Source organism: Plasmodium malariae, assembly GCF_900090045.1.
Source record: "Plasmodium malariae genome assembly, chromosome: 12".
Classification (NCBI taxonomy): Eukaryota; Apicomplexa; class Aconoidasida; order Haemosporida; family Plasmodiidae; genus Plasmodium; species Plasmodium malariae.
Window position 1 is genome coordinate 2,737,011 of NC_041786.1, and position 14,121 is coordinate 2,751,131.

A 14,121-nucleotide genomic window follows, 5' to 3' on the forward strand; every position below is an offset into this window, starting at 1 on the left:
TTTTTTATTACTTTTATTTTACGCCTTTGACATTTTTGTGCTCAACTTTCCTTTTTTTTTTAATTTTTTAATTAAATGAAAATATATTTCCCCCTTTTCCTCTTGCGCTTAAAATGTATTTTATACTATAATTGAAAGAGCACTGGGGTTAAATTGAAAACACACATATATTTATACAACATAAGAAAATATATAGAAAAGTGTAAAAAAAACGTTTTTTTTAATTATGTTTTATTTTGTTAAATATAGCATAAAAACTGCAGTGTGTTTTTGTTTTTTTTTTTTTTCCCTTTTATGTGTAGTGTACACTTATATATATAAATCAAAATAATTGATTAGAGAAGCATTTTTTCCAAATAGTGTTTTCGTTTCCATATATTGGAAAAATGAGCAATTTTCCAGGGATAAATTGAAAAAAAGAAAAAGGAAAAGCATAAAGGCCAAGATTAAAGAAAAGAATAAAGAAAAAGAAAAGAAAAGAAAAGAAAAAGGGACGTGAACGTGGGAAATATGAATGGAAATCCCGTTTCTCGAACTGAGTAACATGACCCATACAAGTTTTAAAATACATTACCAATGGAACAAACAAAAGTGAAAACTTTAACGTGTAAAAAAAAATTTGTACATTCATATGATAAATAATCGTTAAAAATTAGAACATGTCCAATAGCACTATTATAATTGTTAAATAATATATCTACAAAAAGTAAAGCGAAATAAAGCAAAAATAAAGCAAAGCAAAATTAAATGAAATAAAATAAATTGAATTAAATTGGAAGAAAGAAAAAATATAAAATAAACGGAAAGTAAAAAAAAAAAAATAAATAATAAAATAATATTTTATTAAATTAAATGAAGTACAATAATAAATTGTACTAAGGACAAAAAAAAAAAAAAAAAAAAAGAAAGAGGAGAAGGAAAATGAAAATGAAATAAAAGCCAATAATAAACTTAAAAAAATAAAATAAAATAATAAAAAAGTAATAAAATGAACGTTATAAAAAAAAAAGAAAAGTACATAACTTCAAAAAAAAAATATTAAGGAACATTAAAGAAGAAAAATCCTTAATAAACATTGAAAAAAAGAACAGGAATGAAGAAGCATATTTGAAAAAAAAAAAGGATTTTTATATTTAAATACGTAAAAAAATATAAAAATACATTCCACAAGTTTACGTCAGTATATTAATAAACAAGCAATGAAGAGTAACCCATAAGAAGCAATGGGTAGGTACTATTAATTGGACATTTACATATAATAATATTTATTCCCATTCAGCATTATCAATTTTTAAATTTTGTATAATAATTTTGTATAATAATTTTGTATAATAATTTTGTATAATAATTTTGTATAATAAATTTGTATAATAATTTTGTGTAATAATTTTCTTTAATAATTTTGTTTAATAAATTTATTTTTTTTTTTACTTGTGTGTTTTTTTTTTTCATTTTTTTTTTTTTATGAGCCTATATCTATATCATTATTTAGATAAGTAATATTAATACAAAACATGTATATGGTATTACTTGTATACGAATTCAGGGCTTCTTCCCCTCTTTGCTTATATTTCACAGCTTTGTAACGTAGCAAATAAATAATTTTACAGCGTCATAACTTCGTATCTACATAATTTTTCAGCATCATAGCTTCATCACTAAATTATTTCGAAGCGTTAAATCTTTGGAACTACAAATTTTTGTAACGTCAAATTTTTTAAACTTCAAAATTTTGTAACATCGAACTTTTGTAACTTCAAACATTTGCAACTTGACAACTTGGAGCTTGATCGAGGGAGGGACGAAATTTTTTAGTATCTTTTTATTTTCCCTTTTTGAGAAAAAGAATTATATGGTACATTTTTTTTTTTTTTTTTTTGAGTGAGAAAAATTGACTCTTGAAGATTTGTCTGAAAGAAGATATATGATCATAAAAATGGATGTATCGAACTATGAGTATTTAAGATATCTAGGAATTCAAAATGAGATAAAAAGAAGAAAAATACATAAAAATTTAACTATATATCACTTAATAGATATTGTAATATTAATATTATTATTTTTTAGTTGTTATAAATTTAGTATAAAATTTTGTTATAAATATGAAAAGGAAATATTTTATAATTTTTATAAATCGTTAATAGATTTATTTTTTTTAAATATTACAAGAATAGTATATACCATCCTTTTACTTTTTTTTTATTCGAGAATAAGTAAATTAAATACATTAGAAAATGTATATGTGTTCTCAAGGCATTTCACAGGGATTCTAGCACTCACGAATTGTATAAAGATGATAAATTTTCATTATAATGTAAATCCAGATCAAAATTTTTCCAATAATTTGTATTTAAATATAGCTAGAGTGTCTATCATTATATATAGTGTACTGTCGTCCATATATTTCTACTATTGTCAGTATAAATTATATAATGTTAAGAAAAGAAACATAATAGCTGAAACGGAATTGGAAAGAATTTTACTCAGAGATATAAAATCCAAGAAGTACAAATTGTTCAATGGGGAACTAAGAAGTGACATACTAGATACAGATTGTAGTACCTTAAATAATGATACAATACCAATAGACTATAAAAATATTACAGATTTTAATTTATCGTATAGTAAGTTAAAAAACTCAGATGAAGTATTTAAGAATGTAAAAAGATGTAGAAGATGGTACAGAAAGAAATCTACTCAGATAGCGGACAATGTAATTGGAGGAAAAAACATAAATGAAGCTTTGCTTAAAAAAAAAAAAAAAAATTATTCCCATGAAAATAATGATGAAGATTGTGCTTCTTTTAATGCTAATATAAATTATTTAGAAAATAAATTAACATACAAAGAGTTTAAGAATATTTTGTTACCCTATTTATGGCCTAGTAGAAGAGTAGATTTAAAAGGAAACAGTTTAACGTTGCGAACTTATATAGTGTTCATAATTTTATTTATCATTTTATCAAAAATTTTTAGTGTAATTTCTCCCATATATCTTGGTATAGCATCAAATGAGGTTTTAAAAAAAAATATGACAAATTCTATTTATTTTTTGGCATTATATGTAACCTTTTTTTTTATATCCAAATTTTTGAAGGAAATGTGTGGGATATTATATTCACAAGTACAGCAGTCTGCATTTATCGAATTACAAGAATCAATATTTCAAAGTTTTCATAATTTATCGTATGAATGGTTTTCAACAAAAAATGTTGGAGGTATAATGAGAATAGTTGATAGAGGCACTGAAAGTGCTAACAGTTTAATGAATTCTTTATTAATGTATATCATACCAGCAACAATAGAAGGAGTTGTAACATGTGTTATATTTGTATTTAAATATAAGAATAGTCTCTTAGGTAGTGTACTTTTTATCGGTTTAACATTATATATATATGCTACAATAAAAATAACAAAATGGAGAAAAAAAATTCGAAGTAAAGCAAATAAAATGGATAATGTATATCATGATATAGCACATGATTCTTTGACAAACTATGAGAATGTAAAATATTTTAGTAATGAAAATTTTGAAATAAAACGATTTTGTAATGCTTTGTCAAACTATAATAGATATAACCTTAAAATTTTGAACAGTTTAGGTATTTTGAATAGTATTCAACAATTTATATTAAATAGTACTCTATTCTTTACCTTATTATGTGTTATATATATGATAATAAAAGATGGAGCAGATAGTGGAACATTTATAAGTGTTGTTGTATATACATCCAATGTATTTGCCCCGTTAAGTATATTAGGTACTCTCTATGCAAACATAGTAAAATCATTTACAGATATTAGTGACCTTACAGACATTTTGAGAGAAAAAATTGATATGTCTGATGACTCTGGATTAGAACCATTTGCACTGACATCTCATGAGAAGAAGTTTGGTGTGAGTATTCAATTTATTGATGTTAATTTTATTTACCCTTCTCAACCATTACACATGTCTTTAAAGGATATTAATATTTATATACAACCAGGTACAACATGTGCTATTGTTGGTCATACAGGTTCAGGAAAAACTACCATTTCGAAATTGTTATATCGTTTTTATGATGCAGAAGGAGAAATCAAGATAGGTGGTAGGAATGTATGTGATTATACTAGAAATTCTATTAGAAATGTAATAGGTATAGTACCACAAGATACTATTTTATTTAATGAAACTATAAGGTATAATATTTTATATGGTAAATTAGATGCAACTGAAGAACAATTAATACAAGCGGTGAAATCTGCACAGTTATATGATTTTATTGAATCACTACCAAAAAAGTGGGAAACACTAGTGGGAGACAAAGGTGTTAAGTTATCAGGAGGAGAAAGACAAAGAATCGCTATTGCTAGATGTTTATTAAAAGATCCAAAAATTGTTATATTTGATGAAGCTACTAGTTCCTTAGATTCAAGAACAGAATTTTTATTTCAAAAAGCGGTAGAAGATTTAAGAAAAAATAGAACATTAATAATTATTGCGCATAGACTTAGTACCATTTCTTCATCGGAATTAATTATATTATTAAATAAAGGAAGAATTATAGAGAGAGGGACGCATCAATATTTGTTAAAACTCAATGGTGAATATACAGAGATGTGGAACATGCAATCACGATCAAATGATTTATACACAGATAATACTTCTTCATGTAATGATGAAAATAAAAGTCTACCACGTACTAAGAAAACAACAAATTCTTCTAAAAATGATTTAATGACTAGCTGTAGATCTGGCAGTGCACAAAATAGTGTCTCAGGTAGTGACGCAAATAACAATTATTTTGATCATAGTAGTAATAAGGGCGTCTGTGGTAGTAGCAGTAAGGACATCTGTGGTAGTAGCGGTAAGGAAATCTGTGGTAGTAGCGGTAAGGAAATCTGTGGTAATAGCAGTAAGGACCTCTGTGGTAGTAGTAGTAAAGGAGGAGAAGAGGGTGGAAAAAGTGCCAAGAATAGCAGTAGTACGAGCAGTGTTGTTAAAAGCAGGAGCAGTGCATATAGCGGCCACGGCGTTCATAATATACACAAGATGCAAAACGGCAGAGGTATGCGCAATTACAACCATAGTGCATATGACAGCTACAATGTTAACACGAACAGTAATGAAAATAGTGTGTACCGCGCTGGTAACAAAAAGGAAAAGGAAAAGGATAAAGATAGTGATCACAGTGGTGATAGCAGCGGTAATAGCAATGACAATAGCAATGAAAATAGTAATGACAATAGTAATGATAATAACAATGACAATAACAATAACAATAGTAATGATAATAACAATGACAATAACAATGACAATAGTAATGATAATAACAATGACAATAACAATGACAATAACAATGACAATAACAATGACAATAACAATAACAATGAAGGCAACGATAGCTATAATGATAGCTATAACGATAGCTTACGTGGAGATAGCGGTGTTAACAGCGGTAGGAGCGACAACAAGGATATGACTTATGAAGACAAGTATGGCGACAAGATTGACGCCAATAGTGAACATAAGGATAGAGGTAATGACTTTAGAAACAGTAGCACTAGTAGCAACAATGAAAGTAGTAGCAACAATAATATGAACGATAGCCTTAGTGGAAATAATATTGGATACAGTAATATATATAACAGTAATTATAGCGCTAAGGATGTAGAGGGTAAGAGTAACCATGGTGAGAATACCATAGACGAGCAGGCGAGAGACAACAATCTTAGCGCCAGTGATCCTATCGGAAATGACATTAGCGGCAATAACATTAGCGGCAATAACATTAACAGCAGTAACAATAACAGCAGTAACAATAACAGCAGTAACAATAACAGCAGTAACAATAACAATATCAATAACAATTATAATACTCGCTATAGCAGCGTAGATGATGATTACGGGTATAACAGCAACAGCAACTATAATGGGAATGATGTCAGATACAACCTGGGGAGTAGTACGAATGATAACAACGTTAATAATAATGATCGAGACGAGGACAATTATTACTGAAACGAAGGGATATAAGTTGGTAGCAATAGTTATACACATGTGAAAATTAAAAAAAAAAAATTTTATTCACATTGAAATATCATTTACAATAATTGTATACGCAGAGCTGTATTATATTAGTGTCCCCTCAAAAGATGCTGTTTATGGTATAATTGAAAATAAATAAGTAAAGCTGTGAGTGAATAATTAATTAAATGGTAAAAATTTGATAGAGAAAATAATAACTCTATATAGGTCAGATATACAAGTAAATATAGTTTGCATATATTCACAAAATTTTTTTTTTTTTTTTAAATTCATTTACATTTGAGTTAATAATAATAAATTTTATTAATTTCTTGGATAAGACACTCTAACAAAGATATTAATTTTCATTTGTATGTTTTTCATATTAAATTGCACACTTATTTTTGCACAGGAAACATCGTTTCGTATATTCATGCTCGTTAATAAATATTGCTTTAACTCCCGTACACACATACAAAGATGCTTACATATGTGTATATATACACACATGCGTAAATACGTACCTGGTTAAATACATATTTAAACACATATATATGCTTATACGTGCACATAAATATGCATGTGCTCGTGTTGGTTAACAGCTTTTAAATTATGTTTCATGTAAATATACTTGGTCTACTTTTACTCCCAAGTTTTTACATTAATTCATTAATACATCGTCATAGTAGTTTCATAATTTCCATCATTTGGTAAATATTAATTGTTCAATGATGGAACAGTACTTCAACATAAATAGGTGACCATAATTTCTTTTTTCATACTATGTAAAATTAATTCGTTGTACCATTATATATACGTATATATGCATATGTATACATATACATATAAATATATATATACATATACATATATATATATATACATATACATATATATATATATATATACATATACATATACATATATATATATATATATATACATTTGTGCACAATTCAGGCGCCTCCTAATTTTTTTAAGCGTATTTCTTTACATATATATAGTTATTATAATGTAATTCGTATTTATTTTTTCGTCCATCATTTGAATAATTTTTAAAACTCACACATAAGTTTAAAGTGAAGTCATTATGGAATTCGTTGAAAAAACAAAAAATATATTTATATATATACACTTATATTTATACATATATATAAAAATATATACATACACATGTAATAACGTCGCTAATTTTAAACCCCTATCGCTTAAATGTATAATTGTTACAATACCAAAGGCTAAATTTGAAGAGAAAAAAAAGAAGAAAAAAAAAGAAAAAATAGGAAAAAGGAATAGACACAAAAAATAAATAAAAAGGAAATACACAAAGATATTATGTAAAAATTAGCACCATAAAAGTACATTATAGTGGAGGGATACATGCTTTATACAAGAGGAAGGCATAAATTTTGGAGTAATATACATTTATGTGTAAATATATATATATATATATATATATATATATATATATATATGTATATAAACACATAGGCATATTTACATGTGTACGTACGCGCGCGTATACTCGAGATGAACTACATTTAATGATCATACTCTATTTCGTTAATGAGGTCGCTAAGTGAGCATTCGGGGATGTGTTTATTTTTATTGTTTACTGTTGAAATTCTAATCTTTGAAAAGTTAGCCAACACTTGAGAACCGTTTGTACTTTCTTTTATTGGCCCATCCTCATTACCGATATATTCTTTTTCGTTCCATTGTTTGTTCCATTGTTTGTTCCATTGTTCGTTCCATTGTTCGTTCCATTGTTCGTTCCATCGTTCGTTCCATTGTTTGTTCCACTGTTTGTTCCTTTTTTCTTCTATTTTTTCGTCCATTTTTATGTCCATTTTTTCGTCTATTTTTACTTCCATTTTTTCTTCTATTTTTTCGTCTATTTTTACTTCCATTTTTTCGTCCATTTTATCTTCCAATTTTACGTCCATTTTTTCGCTATTTTTTTCATTTTTCGTTATGTGAATGTTGTCTGCCAGATCAAGGGAAAAATTTAACTGCTCGTGCTCCTCCTTTTCATCGACATTTGCTAAACCCAAAATTACATTTTCATCATCTTGAGATAAACTGTCTAATAAATATAAAACAGAGGAATATTTTCCCACATAATTCTTAATTGACTTTAGGGTATTTTTATATTTTCTTATGACCATATTAAGTTGTTGCATTTTCGTTAAGTTTTTACTTTCTAAATATATTTTGTCTCTATTTAATAAAAATATATGTTCATTTAAATTATTCACATTATTACTTAAAGTGTTCAGTTTAGATTTTAAAATTTCTTTTTTTTCTTCTAAACATATATATTTATTTTTTTCATTTACATTTTCTTCTTTTAATTTTATTAGTTCCTTTTCCAGACTTGCTATTTTTTTTTTTTTTTCCTTTATCTCTTTTTCTTTCATGTTAACAATATTTTGAAACATTACACAAGATTCTTTCGCCATTTGTCTAAGCGTGGACGTCCACTCGCTCTCAGCAATTAATGTATCGTCCTTTATAGTTGACTCATTTCCTCTATCGCTCTTCCTTCTGCTATAACTGCCGCTATTATTTCCTATCCAATTGATCTTTTTCAATTCTAGATTGGAGTTGTAGTTCAATATATTGTCTTCTCCTTGTTCATCCACCGTATCAGAGTCAGTAATTATGAAATCTTTGTCATTGCCTAACTGTTCCGACTCACTTGTGTATGAAAAATTTAGAAGGTCACTATTTTGAATAAGATCCAAACAAATTGTAAAATTATTTTTATAAAAATTTAGTTCATTGTTAGAGTTAATATTTGAATAATGATTACAACAAGTGTTTACGTAATGATTGTCTGCTTCGTTCTTTTCTCTCCGTTTCGAATACATATCGTCCTCCTTACTACAGTAATCATCTTTTTTGTTCCTTATCTGTGTTTGTCTTTTTTTCGAATGAGCAGAACAAGTTTTGTCACTTAGAATTTTTTTTTTATTCATATGTGTATTACTGACCTTCCTTATCTTGTTTAGTTCTGGTTCTTGAGCATTGGTTGAAGAATTTGTTTGTTTGTTTGTTTTTTTTTTTTCTTTTTCTACTCCACTAGATTTGTCCTTGATTTGAACAATGTCATTCGTGTTATTATTTAACTCGGAATAATCGTAATCATCATGTATGTTCACCCTTTGATAACTTGTTTTGTCGAAGCTTTTCGATCCTTTTTTTTGGCTGATTGCAGTAATTTCAATCCACACACTTTTTATATCATCTTGATTGTTCATATTTTTTATATCACCTTGATTGTTCATATTTTTTATATCACCTTGATTGTTCACTAACGAATTTGTTAACTCTGCTGCTAACAATTTTACCAGCTTTTTCCATTTCTTTTCCCTAGCTTTATATATTTTTAAATTATCATCTACTTGTCTAAATTTCTGGATGGTAATTTTATATTTGGTACTTTCATTTTCATAGTAAGAATTAGTTAACAAGCGTATTTTTTTTTTTTCCTTTTTGTATTCTTCCTTCATTTGAGTATATTTATCTTTATACACTTCCATGTTCAATTTAGCAAGTCCTAACATTTTTCGTAAATTATATTTTTCTGACAAGTAAATATTTTCCTTATTTTTACAACAAATATCAAACATTTGTTTCTGTTCTTTTGCCATTTGTTCGTTCTTTGAAACATATTCATTTAACATCTTCTTCATTTTGTAAATGTACTCGCATGCCTCTTGTATAATATTTCTGTATTTGTAAATATCCCCTAAAATTTGCCAAAAAATATGCGTCAGTTCGTTTTTTAAGTTTTTTTGAAAGTCTCTCCTACTAGTGTTGCTTTGGTTAAGTTGACTGAGTTTGTCATTTGTTCCTGCTTTTGTATGAAGGTCTACTTTATTCAAGAGACAACATGAGTGTTTGTGTGTTGAACATATTTCTCCATTAACTCTGGTTATAGGCTTCATTTCTTTTTTTATGTAAAAACCCGATTGCTCATTGTTAGTTAGGAAACTACTATATTTATTATTTTCCTCTGCGTTATAATAGTATGATAATAGGTTACTAGGACTACGATAAAGGGAATCATTATTTTCGAAAATAGTTAAGTTATTCTCATTGTCACATCTACCTAGCTTTTTTAAAAGATACATTAACTGTGCATCCCTTTCATCTTCCTTTTTCTCCTCAAAGGAGTTCAGATAGAATTGTGGAAACCATATAATAAAAGGAGGATCAATGGGATCTCTTTGTGGATCATCTATTTTTTGAATTTGCGTAAAATTAGGAAATTTTCTGGAAATGTTGCTACTACAGATGTTGTCACTGCCACTGTTGTTGTAGTTGCTAATATAGCCGCTAATCTGTGCATACTTTCGGCGCAAATTTTGTAGAGCACCTTTCCATATTTCTATATGTTCTAACTTTTTTTTATAGTATTCATTAATAAGTAGTAATTTTTTGTTCTTTTCTTCTAACTTTTCTATCTTTTCTTCTACTTGTATTGCTTTTTCGAATTTTTTTATTTCGTTGCTGGGGATTTCATCAGACAAGTTATTTACACGCCCTTTGTTGTTCTTATGCTCCAGATATTTTTCAACATTTTCCTTATTTATCAGTTCCTCTTCTTCCATCAATTCCTTTTTTTCTATAAGTTCCTCTTTTTCCATCAGTTCCTTTTTTTCTCTTTCGTTTTTCATATAATCTGCTATAAAAACATTTCTTTCCTTTTGTATTTTCAAAAGTTCATTTTTGGTTTTTTCTAAATTCAATAAGGAGACTACATAAACTATTAAACAAACTAGTGAACTCTTGTCTAAAATATTTGTAATTTCCTCATCCGCCATACTATCAGTTTTTTTGCTTCGAATTAAGGCATAAACCTTATTTTGAATTTTTTCTATATAAGCAAGATTTTTAAGCAAACCTTCCTTTCTACTTCCACATTGCACACTTTTTTGCATAGTATTCCCTTTCTCATTTCCCGTTAAATTCCCTATGTCACTTCCCGCCTTACTTTCAATCCATTCCACCATTTGACTAGAAACTTCACTGCTCCATTTTCTGTGATTAAATTTTTCTTCGTTTTGTAACGAGATATCATTTAGCATTGACCTTATATTGAAGATTTCCTTTTTTATATATTCATTGTTTAAAGCGTGTTCCCTATTATTTTCATTTAATACATATTTTATTTTTTCAATAGAAGCTTGAATATGTTTGTTCATGTTGTGATTGTTATTGCATAATTGCGTTTCTTTTGTTCTATTTATAATATTTGCTTCCACGACTGTGTTTGGATGAATAGTTGTTTTATCCTCTACATTTATTTCTTCCTCTATTTTACTGATTTGACATGGTTTGTCCTGCTCGTATATAGATTTGAAATTTAAGAAGGTTTTCTTTTTTGGCATATCATTATTGTAGTTTTCTTCTTTTATTATATATCCATGTTGTTTTGTATTACTCAGCTGTTTTGTATTACTCAGCTGTTCTGTATTACTCAGCTGTTCTGTATTACTCAGCTGTTCTGTATTGCTCAGCTGTTCTGTATTGCTCAGCTGTTCTGTATTGCTCAGCTGTTCTGTATTGTTCAGCTGTTCTGTATTGCTCAGATGTTCACTATGTTTGTTATAGGACAAGATATTAACATCTTCGGCGCTTCCAAAGGTAGATTCTTTTCTATCTAGATTATAGATTGACTCCTCTGATTGTAACCATTGTGTACACCTTTTGATCTTTATATTATCACGCTCATTATACATGCTGGAATTTTTATTTTCACAATTTAGGATGTCTAAATTTAGTAATAAATCTTCTTCTATATGATTTAACTTTACTTCAAAATTTTTTCTGACCGTGATAATATTTTCTAAATATTGTTGTTTTAAATAAAATATATCTGTTTCGTATTTGTCCTTAAGTGTTGTTAATTCTTTGTTGTGTAGTTCATTAATGTTATTGATCTCTTTTTCGTGCACCTTTTTTGTTAATTGTACCTCTTCTTTTTTTAAATATAATTCCTTTTTATACATTTTTATTTGCGTTTTTAAAAAGTAAATAAGTGAATCTCCTTTTATTTTTTGACGTTCATTATTCCAGATGAATTCTAAATTTTTATCGCTCTCATCATTCAGTAAAAAATTTGATATACTATCTTCACACGTTTGTGTGGATGCATCTACTTTTGGATTTGTACCATTCAGATTAATCTCCTTATCATCCTTATGTATGTTGTTCTTCTTAACTTCATTCGTAAATTTATGCAAAGTTAAATGAGGAACAGATAAATTTTTTTTCTCATAATCATTTATATCATTTGGTTGATCATAACTCTCATCTTTGTTCATATTAAAATATTTAAAAAAAATACTGCTTGGGGTTGTACAAACTTCGCTTAAATTGTTTGAGATGCTTTTTTTCTTCATTTCTAAATTATAATTATTATTTTTAGATAAACAGAGCATATCTCTGTGTGATGGTATGCAGTTGCTTTTATCAGTCGTACTGTTGTTACTTTTGCTATGTTCGCTGATCATGTAGCGACTACTTCCGCTGTGGCTTCTGTAGAGAGGCGTGTTACGAAAATGGGACGGGATATCTTGCACATAATTAGAACTGCGTACTGTACTTACGTCATTATTGCTGTTACTCTTGCTGTTACTATTGATGTTACTCTTGCTGTTACTATTGATGTTACTCTTGCTGTTACTATTGATGTTACTCTTGCTGTTACTATTGATGTTACTATTACTATTATTATTACTACTATTGTTATTACTACTATTGCTATTACTACTATTGCTATTACTACTATTGCTATTACTACTATTACTATTACTACTATTACTTTTACTACTATTACTATTACTACTACTATTTTTTGTGCGATTTAGGCTAATGCCCTGGTCATTTCTTACACGTAAATATTTTGCCTTTGTATTACCATCTTGGTCTGCTAGCTGCAAATCATTAAGTTGTCGTCTAAAGTTATGTTCGCAGTTATTTATGCACCATTCAGAATTATCGTCGTGGTTATAAAAATCTGTTGTAATGTGTTCACCCGTTGAACAAGAATTATTCGTTAATTTGTTTATTTTTAAAGAATCGATTTTTCCTTGTTCATCTATTTTTATTACATTTTTTGTATTGATAAATGAGTTGGATATTTTTTCAAAAATATTTTCATCAAATTGCACACTACCTGCTTTCACTAAACATGTTAAGGGATCTTCACTTGACATAAAATCCGTCAACTTTTGGTCAATTGGATAAGTTAGAATAAAATCACATTCATGATGTTCAACTAGAGAATATAAAAAATATAATATTATTAATGACTGGTAACATTCTTTAAAATTATCTGTCGCTATTTGTTCATAATTAATAAAACTTTTATCAATATTTACACAACTTAGCACATTATTTATGATATTCCAATTTTTCTTTTTCTTTTTATCTGTTAAAGGGTTTATGTGAATACACCCCTTGTACTTTTTCATTACATGGGGCCATATACACTCAAATAATTGTAAGTAAATATCTCCATATTTCAAGCTCTTAAAGTCGAAATTTGTTCTCTTCAGCAGTTTTTCTACCCATACCGTCAGTTCTGCTTTTCCCACTTTGATTTCTTTTTGCATTATTGGGAAGGTCTCTACTCGCTCTAGTATTCGCGAGGGGGTGTATGCATGAGCATACGTATTTGTATTCATGTATGTGTATATGTATTTACATGTACATGCATACACCCACTTGGCCAACGTCAAATTCACAAGAATGAACTTTTTAACGTGTAGAAGGAGGAAAGATGGGAAAAATAGAAAGATTGTATAACCAAATGAACTGAATAAGCAATTCTTACTTTTTATAGTATATCATGAAAAATTGTCTTTTTTCAAATGAAATGTAAAAATTAATATACAAAAAAAAAAAAAAAAAAAAAAAAAAGAAACGTGGAATAATAATACAGAAAAAGTGTTACATTTTCTAAAAATGGTTAAATTATTAAAATAAAAAAAAGAATTATTTTGCAAGTTACTGGAAAAAATATTCATATATGATTAGAATGTTTCTCATGCCGCATTTTTTTTTTTTTTTTTTTTTTTTTATTTGGAGAACCTATA

The 14,121-nt window shown here is 27.7% G+C and overlaps 2 protein-coding genes across 2 annotated transcripts; one reads left to right on the forward strand and one right to left on the reverse strand.

Annotated features, from left to right (window-relative positions):
• Positions 1-1,936: 1,936 nt before the first annotated feature.
• Positions 1,937-6,004, forward strand: MDR2 (ABC transporter B family member 2, putative; the record flags this gene model as incomplete). The annotated part of the gene is made up of 1 exon (XM_029006930.1): positions 1,937-6,004. The coding sequence occupies one exon, from the start codon at positions 1,937-1,939 to the stop codon at positions 6,002-6,004; it is 4,068 nt and encodes a 1,355-aa protein (XP_028863370.1).
• Positions 6,005-7,551: 1,547 nt separating this feature from the next.
• Positions 7,552-13,638, reverse strand: PmUG01_12069200 (calponin homology domain-containing protein, putative; the record flags this gene model as incomplete). The annotated part of the gene is made up of 1 exon (XM_029006931.1): positions 7,552-13,638. One exon carries the CDS (start codon positions 13,636-13,638, stop codon positions 7,552-7,554), a length of 6,087 nt encoding a protein of 2,028 aa, XP_028863371.1.
• Between the last annotated feature and the right edge of the window lie 483 nt (positions 13,639-14,121).